An 18997-nucleotide genomic window follows, 5' to 3' on the forward strand; every position below is an offset into this window, starting at 1 on the left:
GCTGCATTGATCAAAACATTTTCAATCTCAGTGTTATTAGGCACTGATATAGATGCAAACTGAATATTAACGTCACTGATGATGGATCCATTTCTGCAAAATAGAAAACATTGTTTACTTGCATTCAGTTATCGCAAATATTTATAACTATCATAAAACATTTGGTATATTGCATCAGTATGTAAAAAATAAATTGCCTGAATCTGATCACTCTCATTGAGCGGAATGAAGGAAATGTTGTCTTGTAGAAAGGTTCGAGCTGCAGAAACACACACAATCACTGATCTTTGAGTGTCTATGCATAAGTGAGTGTAAACATTTAAATATGGCTTGACTTCAACAGCAAAACTTACTGTTGACACTGTCTGTCTGGCTCTTTCTGTAAATGCTGAAGATGATGAGTTTTCTAAGTCAGATGTAAATGTTGCTCCAACATCTCTGAACTGCAACTGCTTTGTTGTAACAGCCTCAACAATTGTAGTTGTTACAGTTGTAGTGGTTGTAGGAGTAACTGTGGATGCGTTTGTTGGGGTAGTGGTGATTGGTGTTGTAGCATTCACAGGTGTAGTTGAAGCTGTTGTAGACACTGTAGTTGTATTTGTTCCTGGTGTGGTGTTTGTAAGATTTGCTGTGGTTGCGTTTGTAGGGGTAGTCATCATTGGTGTTGTAGCATTCACAGGTGTACTTGAAGCTGTTGTAGACACTGTAGTTGTATTTGTTCCTGGTGTGGTGTTTGTAAGATTTGCTGTGGTTGCGTTTGTAGGGGTAGTCATCATTGGTGTTGTAGCATTCACAGGCGTAGTTGAAGCTGTTGTAGACACTGTAGTTGTATTTGTTCCTGGTGTGGTGTTTGTAAGATTTGCTGTGGTTGCGTTTGTAGGGGTAGTCATCATGGGTGTTGTAGTGTTCACAGTTGTAGGTAAAACCACTGTAAATGCCAAAAAATGAAAAGAGGTGTTGCTTGAACAAAACAGTTCTGAGATATTATGAATTTAAAAATATGATAATATTAAATAGTGCTTACCTGGGTCACTGACAATAACAGAGTCTGTGCTAATGTTGAAGGTCGTTATGTTTGGAGCTGCATTGATCAAAACATTTGCAATCTCAGTGTTATTAGGCACTGATATAGATGCAAAGTCAATATCAACGTCACTGATGATGGATCCATTTCTGCAAAATAGAAAACATTGTTTACTTGCATTCAGTTATCGCAAATATTTATAACTATCATAAAACATTTGGTATATTGCATCAGTATGTAAAAAATAAATTGCCTGAATCTGATCACTCTCATTGAGCGGAATGAAGGAAATGTTGTCTTGTAGAAAGGTTCGAGCTGCAGAAACACACACAATCACTGATCTTTGAGTGTCTATGCATAAGTGAGTGTAAACATTTAAATATGGCTTGACTTCAACAGCAAAACTTACTGTTAACACTGTCCATCTGGCTCTTTCTGTAAATGCTGAAGATGATGAGTTTTCTAAGTCAGATGTAAATGTTGCTCCAACATCTCTGAACTGCAACTGCTTTGTTGTAACAGCCTCAACAATTGTAGTTGTTACAGTTGTAGTGGTTGTAGGAGTAACTGTGGATGCGTTTGTTGGGGTAGTGGTGATTGGTGTTGTAGCATTCACAGGTGTAGTTGAAGCTGTTGTAGACACTGTAGTTGTATTTGTTCCTGGTGTGGTGTTTGTAAGATTTGCTGTGGTTGCGTTTGTAGGGGTAGTCATCATTGGTGTTGTAGCATTCACAGGTGTACTTGAAGCTGTTGTAGACACTGTAGTTGTATTTGTTCCAAGTGTGGTGCTTGTAAGGTTTGCTGTGGTTGCGTTTGTAGGTGTAGTCATTGTTGTTGTAGTTGAAGCCACTGTAAATGCCAAGAAAAGGAAACAAAGTGTTGCTTTAACAAACAGTTCTGAGATAATATGAATTTAAAATGTGATAATATTAAATAGCGCTTACCTGGGTCACTGACAACAACATTGGTAATGTTGAAGGCTGTTATGTTTGGAGCTGCACTGATCAGAACATTTTCAATGTCAGTGTTATTTGGCGCTGATGTAGATGCAAACTGAATGTAGATGTCAGTGATGATGGATCCATTTCTGCAAAATCAATAAGCCAAATATTGTTTTACTTGCATTAATTCATTGTGTATTATGTATTATATGTAGTCATCAAACAAAAAATAAATTACCGGAATCCAGTCACTTCCATTGAGTTGTATGAAGAAAATGTTTTATTGTAGATCGGTTCAAGCTGCAGAAACACACACAATCAAAGATCTGTGAGTCCATATGCTAAAGTGAATGCATGCATTTAACCACTTTTTGACTTCAAGAGAGAAAACTTACTGTTGTCACTATCAGTGATGATCTATTTTTAAATGCTGGAGATGATGAGATCAGCAAGTCAGCTGTAAATGTCTCTCCAACAGATGTGAACTGCAACAGCTTTGTAAAAACTGGCTCAGAAGTTGCAGTTGTTACAGGTGTAGAAAACAAAGAGGAAGAAAAAAAGCAGTTGAAAACAAAGTAATTTTTCATAAACACACAATGTTGTTTTTATACATGGTAGATCTCATTTAAAGGAGTCCCTCTGCTGTTTAACACATTACATTATGTTGGTTTTATCTGAAAAAATAATTAAATAAAAACTAGAAAGATATTCATGCTCAAAAAAATAATAAATTCTATATGATATTAAATATGAACAGGTATATTGCCTAAAAATAAACCACTTCACATGTGGCATGCGTGACTTCTGTTTACTCACTGTTTATTTGGGTTGCTACGACAGATGCTGAATCAATACTGAGGTTGAAAGTGTTGTTGGGGTTAGACACCGCTTCAACTAAGGTTTGTTGAACAGCTTCAGCTTCTGGGATTTGTGCAGGTGTTATTGTGTTGTTAAACACAACCTGCACTTCTGCTTCAGTATCAGATGCTCGTGTTCTGGTCCGAGCTTGTCTAAAGAAAAAAAAGAAGAAAAAACTCAATTCTTAATTAAATATGTTAAATTAACATTAATTATTTGCAATTACTGTTAATAAGATTAGTGTTGTCATAAATGAACAAAAGTAAAAATCTTACCTGAATGCTATGACAATTACACGTCTGAAAAGTAAACCATATCGACGTCTATAGATGATTTCATACTGTGCGGAGCAAACAAGCAGAAATTAATTAATTTAATGTAGTTGTAATCAGCTGGAATTTTAACAATATTCCATCTTAATATTTTACTCACCACTACTACCACTTGCTCCTCAAGTGCCTTAAATTGTGGACTGTTTTTATCTTGGAGTTGAGGCACAAAGGGTTGAAGCAAAACTGCTGCAACAAGAACAATTGGTGCTCGAACTACTGCCACTGCTGCTGTTGTTGTTGTTGTTGTTGTTGTTGTTGTTGTTGTTGTTGTTGTTGTTGCTGCAGCTGAACCAGTTGTTGTAGACACTGTAGTTGTATTTGTTCCTGGTGTGGTGTTTGTAAGATTTGCTGTGGTTGCGTTTGTAGGGGTATTCATCATTGGTGTTGTAGTGTTCACAGGTGTAGTTGAAGCTGTTGTAGACACTGTAGTTGTATTTGTTCCTGGTGTGGTGTTTGTAAGATTTGCTGTGGTTGCGTTTGTAGGGGTAGTCATCATTGGTGTTGTAGCATTCACAGGCGTAGTTGAAGCTGTTCTAGACACTGTAGTTGTATTTGTTCCTGGTGTGGTGTTTGTAAGATTTGCTGTGGTTGCGTTTGTAGGGGTAGTCATCATTGGTGTTGTAGCATTCACAGGTGTAGTTGAAGCTGTTGTAGACACTGTAGTTGTATTTGTTCCTGGTGTGGTGTTTGTAAGATTTGCTGTGGTTGCGTTTGTAGGGGTAGTCATCATTGGTGTTGTAGCATTCACAGGCGTAGTTGAAGCTGTTGTAGACACTGTAGTTGTATTTGTTCCTGGTGTGGTGTTTGTAAGATTTGCTGTGGTTGCGTTTGTAGGGGTAGTCATCATGGGTGTTGTAGTGTTCACAGTTGTAGGTAAAACCACTGTAAATGCCAAAAAATGAAAAGAGGTGTTGCTTGAACAAAACAGTTCTGAGATATTATGAATTTAAAAATATGATAATATTAAATAGTGCTTACCTGGGTCACTGACAATAACAGAGTCTGTGCTAATGTTGAAGGTCGTTATGTTTGGAGCTGCATTGATCAAAACATTTGCAATCTCAGTGTTATTAGGCACTGATATAGATGCAAAGTCAATATCAACGTCACTGATGATGGATCCATTTCTGCAAAATAGAAAACATTGTTTACTTGCATTCAGTTATCGCAAATATTTATAACTATCATAAAACATTTGGTATATTGCATCAGTATGTAAAAAATAAATTGCCTGAATCTGATCACTCTCATTGAGCGGAATGAAGGAAATGTTGTCTTGTAGAAAGGTTCGAGCTGCAGAAACACACACAATCACTGATCTTTGAGTGTCTATGCATAAGTGAGTGTAAACATTTAAATATGGCTTGACTTCAACAGCAAAACTTACTGTTAACACTGTCCATCTGGCTCTTTCTGTAAATGCTGAAGATGATGAGTTTTCTAAGTCAGATGTAAATGTTGCTCCAACATCTCTGAACTGCAACTGCTTTGTTGTAACAGCCTCAACAATTGTAGTTGTTACAGTTGTAGTGGTTGTAGGAGTAACTGTGGATGCGTTTGTTGGGGTAGTGGTGATTGGTGTTGTAGCATTCACAGGTGTAGTTGAAGCTGTTGTAGACACTGTAGTTGTATTTGTTCCTGGTGTGGTGTTTGTAAGATTTGCTGTGGTTGCGTTTGTAGGGGTAGTCATCATTGGTGTTGTAGCATTCACAGGTGTACTTGAAGCTGTTGTAGACACTGTAGTTGTATTTGTTCCAAGTGTGGTGCTTGTAAGGTTTGCTGTGGTTGCGTTTGTAGGTGTAGTCATTGTTGTTGTAGTTGAAGCCACTGTAAATGCCAAGAAAAGGAAACAAAGTGTTGCTTTAACAAACAGTTCTGAGATAATATGAATTTAAAATGTGATAATATTAAATAGCGCTTACCTGGGTCACTGACAACAACATTGGTAATGTTGAAGGCTGTTATGTTTGGAGCTGCACTGATCAGAACATTTTCAATGTCAGTGTTATTTGGCGCTGATGTAGATGCAAACTGAATGTAGATGTCAGTGATGATGGATCCATTTCTGCAAAATCAATAAGCCAAATATTGTTTTACTTGCATTAATTCATTGTGTATTATGTATTATATGTAGTCATCAAACAAAAAATAAATTACCGGAATCCAGTCACTTCCATTGAGTTGTATGAAGAAAATGTTTTATTGTAGATCGGTTCAAGCTGCAGAAACACACACAATCAAAGATCTGTGAGTCCATATGCTAAAGTGAATGCATGCATTTAACCACTTTTTGACTTCAAGAGAGAAAACTTACTGTTGTCACTATCAGTGATGATCTATTTTTAAATGCTGGAGATGATGAGATCAGCAAGTCAGCTGTAAATGTCTCTCCAACAGATGTGAACTGCAACAGCTTTGTAAAAACTGGCTCAGCAGTTGCAGTTGTTACAGGTGTAGAAAACAAAGAGGAAGAAAAAAAGCAGTTGAAAACAAAGTAATTTTTCATAAACACACAATGTTGTTTTTATACATGGTAGATCTCATTTAAAGGAGTCCCTCTGCTGTTTAACACATTACATTATGTTGGTTTTATCTGAAAAAATAATTAAATAAAAACTAGAAAGATATTCATGCTCAAAAAAATAATAAATTCTATATGATATTAAATATGAACAGGTATATTGCCTAAAAATAAACCACTTCACATGTGGCATGCGTGACTTCTGTTTACTCACTGTTTATTTGGGTTGCTACGACAGATGCTGAATCAATACTGAGGTTGAAAGTGTTGTTGGGGTTAGACACCGCTTCAACTAAGGTTTGTTGAACAGCTTCAGCTTCTGGGATTTGTGCAGGTGTTATTGTGTTGTTAAACACAACCTGCACTTCTGCTTCAGTATCAGATGCTCGTGTTCTGGTCCGAGCTTGTCTAAAGAAAAAAAAGAAGAAAAAACTCAATTCTTAATTAAATATGTTAAATTAACATTAATTATTTGCAATTACTGTTAATAAGATTAGTGTTGTCATAAATGAACAAAAGTAAAAATCTTACCTGAATGCTATGACAATTACACGTCTGAAAAGTAAACCATATCGACGTCTATAGATGATTTCATACTGTGCGGAGCAAACAAGCAGAAATTAATTAATTTAATGTAGTTGTAATCAGCTGGAATTTTAACAATATTCCATCTTAATATTTTACTCACCACTACTACCACTTGCTCCTCAAGTGCCTTAAATTGTGGACTGTTTTTATCTTGGAGTTGAGGCACAAAGGGTTGAAGCAAAACTGCTGCAACAAGAACAATTGGTGCTCGAACTACTGCCACTGCTGCTGTTGTTGTTGTTGTTGTTGTTGTTGTTGTTGCTGCAGCTGAACCAGTTGTTGTAGACACTGTAGTTGTATTTGTTCCTGGTGTGGTGTTTGTAAGATTTGCTGTGGTTGCGTTTGTAGGGGTATTCATCATTGGTGTTGTAGTGTTCACAGGTGTAGTTGAAGCTGTTGTAGACACTGTAGTTGTATTTGTTCCTGGTGTGGTGTTTGTAAGATTTGCTGTGGTTGCGTTTGTAGGGGTAGTCATCATTGGTGTTGTAGCATTCACAGGCGTAGTTGAAGCTGTTGTAGACACTGTAGTTGTATTTGTTCCTGGTGTGGTGTTTGTAAGATTTGCTGTGGTTGCGTTTGTAGGGGTAGTCATCATTGGTGTTGTAGCATTCACAGGTGTAGTTGAAGCTGTTGTAGACACTGTAGTTGTATTTGTTCCTGGTGTGGTGTTTGTAAGATTTGCTGTGGTTGCGTTTGTAGGGGTAGTCATCATGGGTGTTGTAGTGTTCACAGTTGTAGGTAAAACCACTGTAAATGCCAAAAAATGAAAAGAGGTGTTGCTTGAACAAAACAGTTCTGAGATATTATGAATTTAAAATGTGATAATATTAAATAGCGCTTACCTGGGTCACTGACAACAACATTGGTAATGTTGAAGGCTGTTATGTTTGGAGCTGCACTGATCAGAACATTTTCAATGTCAGTGTTATTTGGTGCTGATGTAGATGCAAACTGAATGTAGATGTCAGTGATGATGGATCCATTTCTGCAAAATCAATAAGCCAAATATTGTTTTACTTGCATTAATTCATTGTGTATTATGTATTATATTTAGTCATCAAACAAAAAATAAATTACCGGAATCCAGTCACTTCCATTGAGTTGTATGAAGAAAATGTTTTATTGTAGATCGGTTCAAGCTGCAGAAACACACACAATCAAAGATCTGTGAGTCCATATGCTAAAGTGAATGCATGCATTTAACCACTTTTTGACTTCAAGAGAGAAAACTTACTGTTGTCACTATCAGTGATGATCTATTTTTAAATGCTGGAGATGATGAGATCAGCAAGTCAGTTGTAAATGTCTCTCCAACCGATGCGAACCGCAACAGCTTTGTAAAAACTGGCTCAGCAGTTGCAGTTGTTACAGGTGTAGAAAACAAAGAGGAAGAAAAAAGCAGTTAAAAACAAAGTCATTTTTCATGATGCTCTCTTGTTTCTATATATTGGTAAATCTAATTTAAAGTACTCTTTCTGCTGTTTAGCACATTAAATAATTATGTTTATTTCATCATTCTCTGAGAATGATGAAATAAATAACTACACAGACTATATATCAAACTATATCAAATTGAATGTGATATATTAAACATGAATAGCTATATTGCTTTGTTTAAAAAAAAATCCTTTGGGAATCACATGTGTGATTTCTGTTTACTCACTGTTTATTTGGGTTGCTACGACAGATGCTGAATCAATACTGAGGTTGAAAGTGTTGTTGGGGTTAGACACCGCTTCAACTAAGGTTTGTTGAACAGCTTCAGCTTCTGGGATTTGTGCAGGTGTTATTGTGTTGTTAAACACAACCTGCACTTCTGCTTCAGTATCAGATGCTCGTGTTCTGGTCCGAGCTTGTCTAAAGAAAAAGAAGAAGAAAACACTCAATTCTTAATTAAATATGTTAAATTAACATTAATTATTTGCAATTACTGTTAATAAGATTAGTGTTGTCATAAATGAACAAAAGTAAAAATCTTACCTGAATGCTATGACAATAACACGGCTGAAAAGCAAACCATATCGAGCTCTATAGATGACTTCATACTGTGTGGAGCAAACAAGTAGAAATTAATTAATTAATTCAAATCAGCTGGAATCTTAACAACACTTCAAAATGAATCTCAGTATTTTACTCACCACTACTACCACTTCTGTCGCAAGTGCTATAAATTCTGGACTAGTTTTATCTTGGAGTTGAGGCACAAAGGGTTTAACCAAAACTGCTGCAAGAACAACAACTGGTGTACGAACTACCGCTGGTGCTGCTGTTGTTGTTGTTGTTGTTGTTGTTGTTGTTGTTGTTGTTGTTGTTGTTGTCGTCGTCGTCGTCGTCATCGTTGTTTTTTCTGTTGTTGCTGGTGTTGAACCATTTGTTGTTGTTGCCGCAGATTGTGTTGTTGTTGCCGCAGTTGAAACAGTAGTTGTTGATCCAGGTGTTGTTATTGAAGCAGGTGTTGTTGTTGCTGGTGTTGAACCAGTTGTCGTTGAAACAGGTGTTGTTGTTGCCGCTGTTGAACCAGTTGTTGTTACTGTTGTTGAACCAGTTGTTGTTGCTGGTGTTGAACCAGTTGTTGTTGATCCAGTTGTTGTTGTTGAACCAGGTGTTGTTGTTGCCGCTGTTGAACCAGTTGTTGTTGATCCAGGTGTTGTTGTTGAACCAGGTGTTGTTGCTGCTGCTGTTGACCCAGTTGTTGTTGCCGCAGATTCTGTTGTTGTTGCTGCAGTTGAACCAGTTGTTGTTGATCCAGGTGATTTTGTTGAACCAGGTGTTGTTGTTGCTGCTGTTGAACCAGTTGTCGCTGAACCAGGTGTTTTTGTTGATCCAGTTTCTGGTATTGTTGTTGCCGCTGTTGAACCAGTTGTTGTTACTGTTGTTGAACCAGTTGTTGTTGCTGGTGTTGAACCAGTTGTTGTTGAAACAAGTGTTGTGTTTGTTGGAGTTGAACCAGTTGTTGTTGCCGCAGTTGAACCAGTTGTTGTTGCTGGTGTTGAACCAGTTGTTGTTGATCCAGTTGTTGTTGTTGAACCAGGTGTTGTTGTTGCCGCTGTTGAACCAGTTGTTGTTGATGCAGGTGTTGTTGTTGAACCAGGTGTTGTTGCTGCTGCTGTTGACCCAGTTGTTGTTGCCGCAGATTCTGTTGTTGTTGCTGCAGTTGAACCAGTTGTTGTTGATCCAGGTGTTGTTGTTGAACCAGGTGTTGTTGTTGCTGCTGTTGAACCAGTTGTCGCTGAACCAGGTGTTTTTGTTGATCCAGTTTCTGGTATTGTTGTTGATGCAGTTGAACCAGTTGTTGTTACTGTTGTTGAACCAGTTGTTGTTGCTGGTGTTGAACCAGTTGTTGTTGAAACAAGTGTTGTGTTTGTTGGAGTTGAACCAGTTGTTGTTGAACCAGGCGTTGTTGTTGCCGCAGTTGAACCAGTTGTTGTTACTGTTGTTGTTGCAGTTGTTGTTGCTGGTGTTGAACCAGTTGTTGTTGATCCAGTTGTTGTTGTTGAACCAGGTGTTGTTGTTGCCGCTGTTGAACCAGTTGTTGATGATCCAGGTGTTGTTGTTGAACCAGGTGTTGTTGCTGCTGCTGTTGACCCAGTTGTTGTTGCCGCAGATTCTGTTGTTGTTGCTGCAGTTGAACCAGTTGTTGTTGATCCAGGTGATTTTGTTGAACCAGGTGTTGTTGTTGCTGCTGTTGAACCAGTTGTCGCTGAACCAGGTGTTTTTGTTGATCCAGTTTCTGGTATTGTTGTTGCCGCTGTTGAACCAGTTGTTGTTACTGTTGTTGAACCAGTTGTTGTTGCTGGTGTTGAACCAGTTGTTGTTGAAACAAGTGTTGTGTTTGTTGGAGTTGAACCAGTTGTTGTTGAACCAGGCGTTGTTGTTGCCGCAGTTGAACCAGTTGTTGTTACTGTTGTTGAACCAGTTGTTGTTGCTGGTGTTGAACCAGTTGTTGTTGATCCAGTTGTTGTTGTTGAACCAGGTGTTGTTGTTGCTGCTGTTGAACCAGTTGTCGCTGAACCAGGTGTTTTTGTTGATCCAGTTTCTGGTATTGTTGTTGATGCAGTTGAACCAGTTGTTGTTACTGTTGTTGAACCAGTTGTTGTTGCTGGTGTTGAACCAGTTGTTGTTGAAACAAGTGTTGTGTTTGTTGGAGTTGAACCAGTTGTTGTTGAACCAGGCGTTGTTGTTGCCGCAGTTGAACCAGTTGTTGTTACTGTTGTTGAACCAGTTGTTGTTGCTGGTGTTGAACCAGTTGTTGTTGATCCAGTTGTTGTTGTTGAACCAGGTGTTGTTGTTGCCGCTGTTGAACCAGTTGTTGTTGATCCAGGTGTTGTTGTTGAACCAGGTGTTGTTGTTGATCCAGTTTCTGGTATTGTTGTTGATGCAGTTGAACCAGTTGTTGTTACTGTTGTTGAACCACTTGTTGTTGTTGCCGCAGATTCTGTTGTCGTTGCCGCAGTTGAACCAGTTGTTGTTGATCCAGGTGTTGTTGTTGAATTAGGTGTTATTGTTGCTGCTGTTGAACCAGTTGTTGTTGCTGTTTTTGATCCAGGTGTTGTTGTTGAACCAGGTGTTGTTGTTGCAGTTGAACCAGTTGTTGTTACTGTTGTTGAACCAGTTGTTGTTGCTGCTGTTGAAGCAGGTGTTGTTGCCGCAGTTTCTGTTACTGTTGGGGCAGTTGAACCAGTTGTTGTTGCCGCAGTTTCTGTTGTTGTTGCTGCAGTTGAACCAGTTGTCGTTGCCGCAGTTTCTGTTACTGTTGGGGCAGTTGAACCAGTTGTTGTTGCTGCAGTTTCTGTTGTTGCTGCCGCAGTTGAACCAGTTGTTGTTGTTGCCGCAGTTTCTGTTGTTATTGATGCAGTTGAACCAGTTGTTGTAGCCGCAGTTTCTGTTGTTATTGATGCAGTTGAACCAGTTGTTGTAGCCGCAGTTTCTGTTGTTGTTACTGCAGTTGAACCAGTTGTTGTTGATGCAGTTTCTGTTGTTGTTGTTGCTGCAGTTTCTGTTGTTGTTGTTGCCGTAGTTTCTACTTTTGCAACAGCAACTGAGCATATGGACAATAACATTTAGTTTTTTCTCTTTCTGAGACCTGTATTATGATTTTTTGTAATGTATTCAGTTACTTACCCAAAATGGTTAACAAAACAGTCAAGCCTCGACCAGCACCCATTGTGGCCTGAAATATTTGACAATGTGCATATTTGTTATAAATTGCAAGTTGTTATTATTGATAAGTGTGTATTCATGGACTTGCTGTTTATTTTTCTCTTTCCAGGCACTTTGCCAATGCATGTTTGGGATCAGTGTCACGGTGAAAAATTAAACTGTTGCCAATCAGACACTTTCCAGATGGTATTGTGTGATTGATCAAAATCTGATAGTACTTTTCTGCATTCATAATTTCATAGGTTTTGACATGATCTCAAACACCATTCACCTGAAATGGACTCAGGTGGATAGGCATAAGTCAAATTGTCTTTGGCATTTTTAGAATATTAAAGAAAATGGAACAAATTTTATTTATTTATTTATTATTTGACAGTAACAAAGTCATTTATACTCCTAGATAAATCTGCCTACATAAGAAGTAGTTGTCTGTTACGCACTGCCTCCACTAACCCCTGCAACCCCCAAAAGTGGAAAATTGTGTACATGGATCTCCAAAAGTTGATTCTGTTCATCTGGACATAGCGTTTTGTGGGAGAAACGTTTCGTCACTCATCCAAGTGACTTCTTCAGTTTCAGCTGACTGCGGGTTTCCCCAATCTTATAAACAGTACATTTGCATAATGACTGACTTTTGGAGATTTACTGTCCTGGATGATTGAGAATGCATCAGGATGTGTACATGGATATTAAAGTGAGACTGGGCTGATGAAAATATGTGTTCTGGGACACAAAAAGAAGGTTGGAAAGTTTCTAATTCAGAAATTTGTGACCAGAAAACAAATCTATATTCTAAAAGTTGTGATATAACAGAAAACAAAGCAACTTCAGTTTATTAATTTAACTTGTTGTTCATTTAAATTGTTTTTTCTAATAATATTATTTATTTTGTAGTATATACTATGTCATACAAATTGGAAATAATAATCATGCAATTTTTTTAAACTTTTACAAGGTACTGTTTAGATCATTATTAGGAGCCAGTGAAGTAAATTTTTAAGGCTTGGTTTAAGTTTAAAAACACTACCTGCAGTGAGCTTGTATGTAAAAAAAAAAAAAAAAAAAAAAAAAACCAAATCACAATAGAACTTTTTTTCCATTATTATTTTAGGTTAAATGTAATAAATGAAAATAAATGACAATAACTAATGCACAATCAATTTCAAATCAAAATGCCTAGCACAAACTCATTACATATAGATCATAGACATAAAAATGTCCTTACCCCAGGGCTGTAATTCTTAGAATCCTTATTATGCCTCCCCTGTGCCTTTCTGATCTCTTGTGTTGCCACCCGTTTGTTCAGGTGTTATATATTTGCTTCACAAGTATGTGATGTGTACGCACAATTCTATTGAAACGTTTTGAACCAGCAGTTGAAGATGAAAAGATTAAAAAAAAAATTTTAAACATTCCCGAACAGCATTAAGTCGGGTTCATGAGCCAGTCAGCAGCGTTGTTAGTCACCTTTCCACTGACGTGAACTAATCAGATGTCATAACATTATGTCTTTCACAGACTGACCTCTGATCCTTTGAATTAAAATATTTTGGCTCAATAATCCGAAAAGGCATAAAATATATAACAAGACTTCTGAGGTTAACTGTATATATTTCCACAAATCTTTAACAGAATGCTTCATTAAATTAAAGACAAGCAGACAAGCAGATGATATCTATCTTGTAACTTCATCTTTGGCTTTCACCTTGGAACAGTAGACAAGTATTTTCAAAATGCGTTCAGTACACATTGCAATGTTATCTTTTTAAACAATCCACTGACTATCAATGTGAGATCTACTGGCCAAAAATGAAACCAGAAATGCACAAAATCCCTGTCTTTATGTTTGTCTGTTTCTCTTCATGTTCACCTCCTTGGGAGCTGAACATCTAAGTCTCTCAAACAGCTACATCTTATCCCTGGAAGGTTCCTATTCATATCAGACATGATCAGTGTTGGGGAGTAACGGAATACATGTACCGCTGTTACGTATTTAAAATACAAAATATGAGTAACTGTATTCTGTTACAGTTACCGTTTAAAAAGGTGGTATGCAGAATACAGTTACTTTGTTGAAATAAATGGATTACACTGCGGTACTTTCCTGTTTCATTTTGTCGCGGGTCAGGACTGTTTGGGTTTTGTTTGACAGCTACGTTCTGTTGTTCCAAGCGGCAGCGTTACGGTTGCCATGGTTACAGGGCGACGCTCTCTCTCTCTCTCTGCGACTGTGTGTTTCCTGGGTGAGAGAGCGCCTTTTCGTTGTTGTTGTTGTTGTGCTAAGCTAACAGGCAGAATGCTACAAGCATAGCTTTAAAGAATGTAGCATCATGGGCAGTGCAGTCCGTGTTGCAGGGAGAATGGACTGCCATACACGTTATGGGTCTGTGAGCGCGAGGAGGGAGAAAAAGGGGAGTGGAAAGGTACGAGTTGTCATCGAGGAAAAACGGGAGCTGGAAGCATGTAAATATAATAATAACCACTTCAGCCAAGAAGAGTGCCTGACGAGCCCAGCTGTAAGTAAGCTATTAAGACTCGACTGTACACCGTGTTCGTGTTTTCCTCCGAAACAATAAGTTCCGTTGGGGCAGTCTTTCAACGCCTCTCTCTGTCTCTCGCAAGAAAAGTTGACCCACACAACAAAGTAAAGCTATTTTTCGGCTACAAGCCGACAGGGACCCCGCCGTATTAGTCAGAGGTCCCTTTACTACAGTTCGGAGACGCGGACCTTCAGTAATAGTAATAAATCACAGCAACAGTACATTCACGTTGTTGTAAAAAGCATGATAATATATTAAGTAATCCAAAGTATTCAGAATACATTACTGTCATTGAGTAACGTAACGGAATACGTTACAGAATACATTTTGGGGCATGTATTCTGTATTCTGTAATGGAATACATTTTAAAAGTAACCTTCCCAACACTGGACACGATGGCATCTTCATTATGTAGAGCTATAGGTATTTTATGCACCTAGAACACCCTATAAAAGCATCATACCATTTTCATTTGATGACAATAGTATCACATTTATATACACAAAACAGGAATTTTTTTTTATATATATATATTGGATATATTACAATGCAACACATTGCCTGGCATTCACCTTACTATAGACTAAAATGACAGTCTATAGTGTTTGCGTGGGTTCCCTCCGGGTACTCCGGCTTCCTCCCACCGTCCAAAGACATGCAGCTTGTGGGGATAGGTTAATTGGATAATCCAAATTGCCACTAGGTGTGAATGTGAGTGTGAATGGTTGTCTGTCCCTATGTGTTAGCCCTGCGACAGACTGGCGACCTGTCCAGGGTGTACCCCGCCTTTCGCCCCATGACAGCTGGGATAGGCTCCAGCGCCCCCCGCGACCCTGAAAAGGATAAGCGGAAGCAAATGGATGGATGGATGGATGGATGGATCTTGCTTTTCCCAGTTCTAGCTTCACTTGGTTCTGGTTAGTACCCCTGTTTTCCATCCCCTATTAGTTTGAACCCTCCTGTTACATTCTGATCTTTCTCGGTGTGTTTGTTACTCTGCTGTCAGTTCAGCTCAGGAAGTCATAGAATTCATCCTAGGCACCTTATTTAACATAATTGTTTAACATTTTGTTTATTTTTCATGTAGAGTGCTGTGTGGCAGGCAGAAGGGAGGTGGACCCAAAATGCAGGACTCTTGGAGACAGGACTTAAACTCAAAACACAGATTTATTGCTGGAAACCACCCTACATAAGAATGTATTTCACAAAAGAAAAACAAAACCTCAAACACAAAACTAGACTTGACTGGACTGGAGAAACAAAAACTAGAAAAAACAACCAGGACCATAACAAGACCACACAGCAAAATGAGAGCACAATGCGATAAAGGGCAAAGGCAAACGCAGGGCTTAAATACACAGTGGAGTAAGCAGGGAATTGGAGACAGGAGGGAAACACAGCTGGGAGAAATTAGAGCTAACGAGACAAGTGAAACAAAACTAGACACACTGAAACGAGACAGGCTTTCAAAGTAAAACAGGAAACATGACAAGCACAGACTTGACACTGAACTAAACCTGCACTAAACACAAGGGCACAAGAACAAAACCTAACTCTACCTAACTAAACTCTTAACCAGAATTAAACTGAAACATAAAATAGTAGTAATCAAAACAGCACAACTAGAGAATCAGAGCATAAATCATATAGAATAATATCAAAATATCAAGAAACTGAAAATGCTGAGTCATAATGAACCAGAACCATGGAAATTTTGTTTATTAGGTTTGTTGTTTTATGAAAATAAAACCAAATCATTACTACAGCCACACAAACAATATTTCAAATTCATGTTGTCATTTTTAACAGTTGTCAAAAGTGAAACAAAATAAATATATTTTTAAGGGGTTTTTGTAAGCCAGTTTAACTGGAATCTTGTATTATCTGTTTTGGTAAGCTCCATTCTTCCACAGACCTGTACAAAACTGTTCATTGATTTAACTGGTTCTTGCTTTGGATAATAAAAATCTTCTTGTAGAGTATTCATATCTATCTATACTGAAATCTATTTTTTTATACAAAATGACTGGACTCTTTGTAATAATAATATTTCTAATAAATACAAAGAATAAATCAATCTGTATTTTACAATCAACCAATTAAGACATGTATGCATTCTGACAATATTAGTTCATTCATGCTGCTCTGTTTTGTACCATTTGCAATTTCTTAATCTGTTCCATTGTACCACCAGGCCATACTGGGCAATAATCAGGATTAGACAAAATCAGTGGCTGAACTAATTGCCACTAACAAATTGTTATTCCTTTTTTCTATAAACCTATATCAATGTTAACTTGTGTTGCTAAGTCTGTCATCAAGATGCTTATATTTTAATTTTCATTCATAATCTGTTAATGAAAGGCTCGACATTTATCGCAATTTATATTTGCCATTGTATATATCTCAAGAAAAATCTCAAGAAAAATACCTCAAGAAAAATTCCTAAAGACGACTTAAAGACTACTTAATGAAATTTCTGGAAAACTCGGCTAAGAGAAATTTAGGTTCTGTTGTTGTCATACCAGACATTGATTTTCAAGCTCAATGTAAATCTTTTTGCCTCATATACTGTATTTCTTTTTATGTTTGTACATCTTTCAATAAATCACTACACGTGTTATAGTGATATTTTATGGTTGTCATTTGTACTTAGAAACATATAATCAATAATGCTTAGAAATATATAATCGATTGCATATTGATAGAATGTCTCATCCGTAGTAGTCTGCACTCTGTGTGCTTTCCAGAGTGTTCTGGCATACAACAAATGTCCGAGAGAGGTCGTACCTTCTCGTTCTATTTTTTGCTTGTCCCCGTTTTGTGAGTGTGGACGCTTCCTCTCTTTGCTCTTTAAATGCTTTGCTTCTTTTGTTGATTTTTATTGATTTTCATGCTGATTTTTTCCCCATATAAGCTTACCTGCGATAGCTTCTGGACACTTATAGATCATTAGGACTAAAGTGTTCTTTTTTTTTTTTGTTTTTTTTCCCTGTGTCTGTGGCCTACACACAGCTGAAGCCTGATTACAGCGTCTGGGCACCAAACAGCCTCAATAGCCTGGAAAGGTGCTAACCGCTAGGCTAACTAGCAACAAGATGCCTTCCCTCTCCACAGATGACTACCACAGCCTCCTGCAGAAGATTGTAGTACTGGAGACAAAAATTCATCGCTTAGAAGTAAACGTGGAGGTAAATGGACTGTGTGGAAATGAAACAACCTTGCCTTTGATTCAAAACAATGGCGATGAGCAAGCTAGTACACAGCTAAGAAGCACAGATAACATGACCAAGAAAGTAGACTCTGTGCATTATAATAAATCCTCAAGCGATAATCCCCCTTCGGTCTGTTTTGGTGCAAAACCAAGACATAAATCATGTCTCCTGGAAGGGGGAGGACGTATCACAGGCAGGGCACAGCGGGCTGAAATCTCTGAAACCGACTGGCCTTCACTTCCTATGAGACAGAGAAGCTCTTCTAACCCTGTATATGGGAGGAAACAGGACTGGACAACCGTGAATAGGAAGGTTAACAACAAACCTCAAAACCACTGAATGTGAAACTGCAGAACAGATTTGCTCCACTATCAAGGGACCCTGGATCTTCATGATTTGGACAACTACGGGGGATGATTACACTGTTGCGGTCAGACGGCAGAAGGTCTGTTATGATGTGTTTGCTAACAACTAGCCGAACTTATTCAATGAAAGACACTATTTCTGACTGTAGGAGGGGGAAAATGGCAAGGTATGAGACAGTAGACTGGAAGAGTATTACTGTGAAGCTGCAGGTGGATATGGAACTGGGACCGACGGTGTTACAATTATGCGCGAAGACGAGATATAGATCTGAGCCGCAGTTATGTATGGATCGGAAAGAACTGTATAGCTATGAGTGGTTTTTCAAAATATGTTGTGAAATACTTGGGTATGTCATAAGGATAACAGACATTCAAAGAATACTCAATCACAATGACTGAAGATTCGGATTACAAATTACATGATTTTGAAAATAATATCGATCCAGAAAGGAATGTGCTTAATGCAATTAATGTTACATGCGAGTATTATACTGAGAATCAATTTAGGGATAATGTTGACCTAGGCAATACATTTTCATTAATTCATTTCAACTGTAGAAGTCTCTATAAAAGTTTTGTTCTGATCTATGATTTTTTGAATAGTCTGAAAGGCAAGTTTAAAGTGATAGCACTATCAGAAACATGGCTAGGTGAGGAAAGGGGTTGGGACTTTCACATTGATGGGTATGAATTACATCATATAAATAGATCTAATAAGAAGGCAGGAGGTGTGGCACTTTTTGTTGATAGTGATTTGAAATGTAAACAGGTTGAATATATGTCTGTGGCTATTGATGATTTAATGGAGTGTGTGACAGTAGAAATAGAAAGGGAAAGAAAGAGTAATATAATTGTTACTTGTATGTATAGAAGGCCTGGGACACTGATAGAAACATTCACAGAAGTAGTAGAAGATTTATTGAACAAGGTAAAGGGAAATAAGACATTCTGTATTTGCGGTGATTATAATATTGATTTTTTAAAAATGTCCAATCATAAGGCATCATCAGATTTTTTTGAGTTATTATTTGGAAGAGGGTTTTACCCTCTGATTACTAAACCTAGTAGAATAACTGAAAAGTCAGCTACTTTAATCGATCACATTTTCATTAATTGCTTGGAAAGCAACATTATAAGTGGACTTGTCATAAATGACATAAGTGATCATTTACCTGTTTTTGTTACTTTAGATTATAAAATGACACAAAAGGAGGAAGTGTGTGTGGACAGATATATAAGAATTAGAAATGATGATGCAATAAATGAGTTCAGGCAAGATCTTATGAAAGAAGATTGGAATGAGGTTTATGTAAATGACGTTAATGCTGCATACGAGGCATTCTTAAATACTTATTTGGTTTTGTATGAAAATCACTGTCCACTGGTATTATATAAGCAAAAGAAAAAGAAAACTACTGGTAAACCATGGATGACAAAAGGACTAGAAAATGCA

General features: G+C 37.7%; 1 protein-coding gene across 1 annotated transcript in view; it reads right to left on the minus strand.

Moving 5' to 3' along the window:
* Positions 1-8451: 8451 nt before the first annotated feature.
* LOC120721733 (probable cyclin-dependent serine/threonine-protein kinase DDB_G0292550) overlaps positions 8452-18997 on the minus strand; it is a 34084-nt gene continuing 23538 nt past the window's right edge. The window contains exons 7-11 of the mRNA XM_040012241.1: positions 11386-11434; positions 11063-11302; positions 10799-10861; positions 10112-10366; positions 8452-9472 (exon numbers count right to left, since the gene is read on the minus strand). Of these exons, the coding sequence (XP_039868175.1) occupies positions 8476-9472; positions 10112-10366; positions 10799-10861; positions 11063-11302; positions 11386-11434 (1604 nt within the window). The 3' untranslated portion in view covers positions 8452-8475. The remainder of the gene's footprint in view (positions 9473-10111; positions 10367-10798; positions 10862-11062; positions 11303-11385; positions 11435-18997) is intronic.

This window comes from Simochromis diagramma, unplaced genomic scaffold (assembly GCF_900408965.1).
Source record: "Simochromis diagramma unplaced genomic scaffold, fSimDia1.1 OVJJ01000604.1, whole genome shotgun sequence".
NCBI lineage: Eukaryota > Metazoa > Chordata > Actinopteri > Cichliformes > Cichlidae > Simochromis > Simochromis diagramma.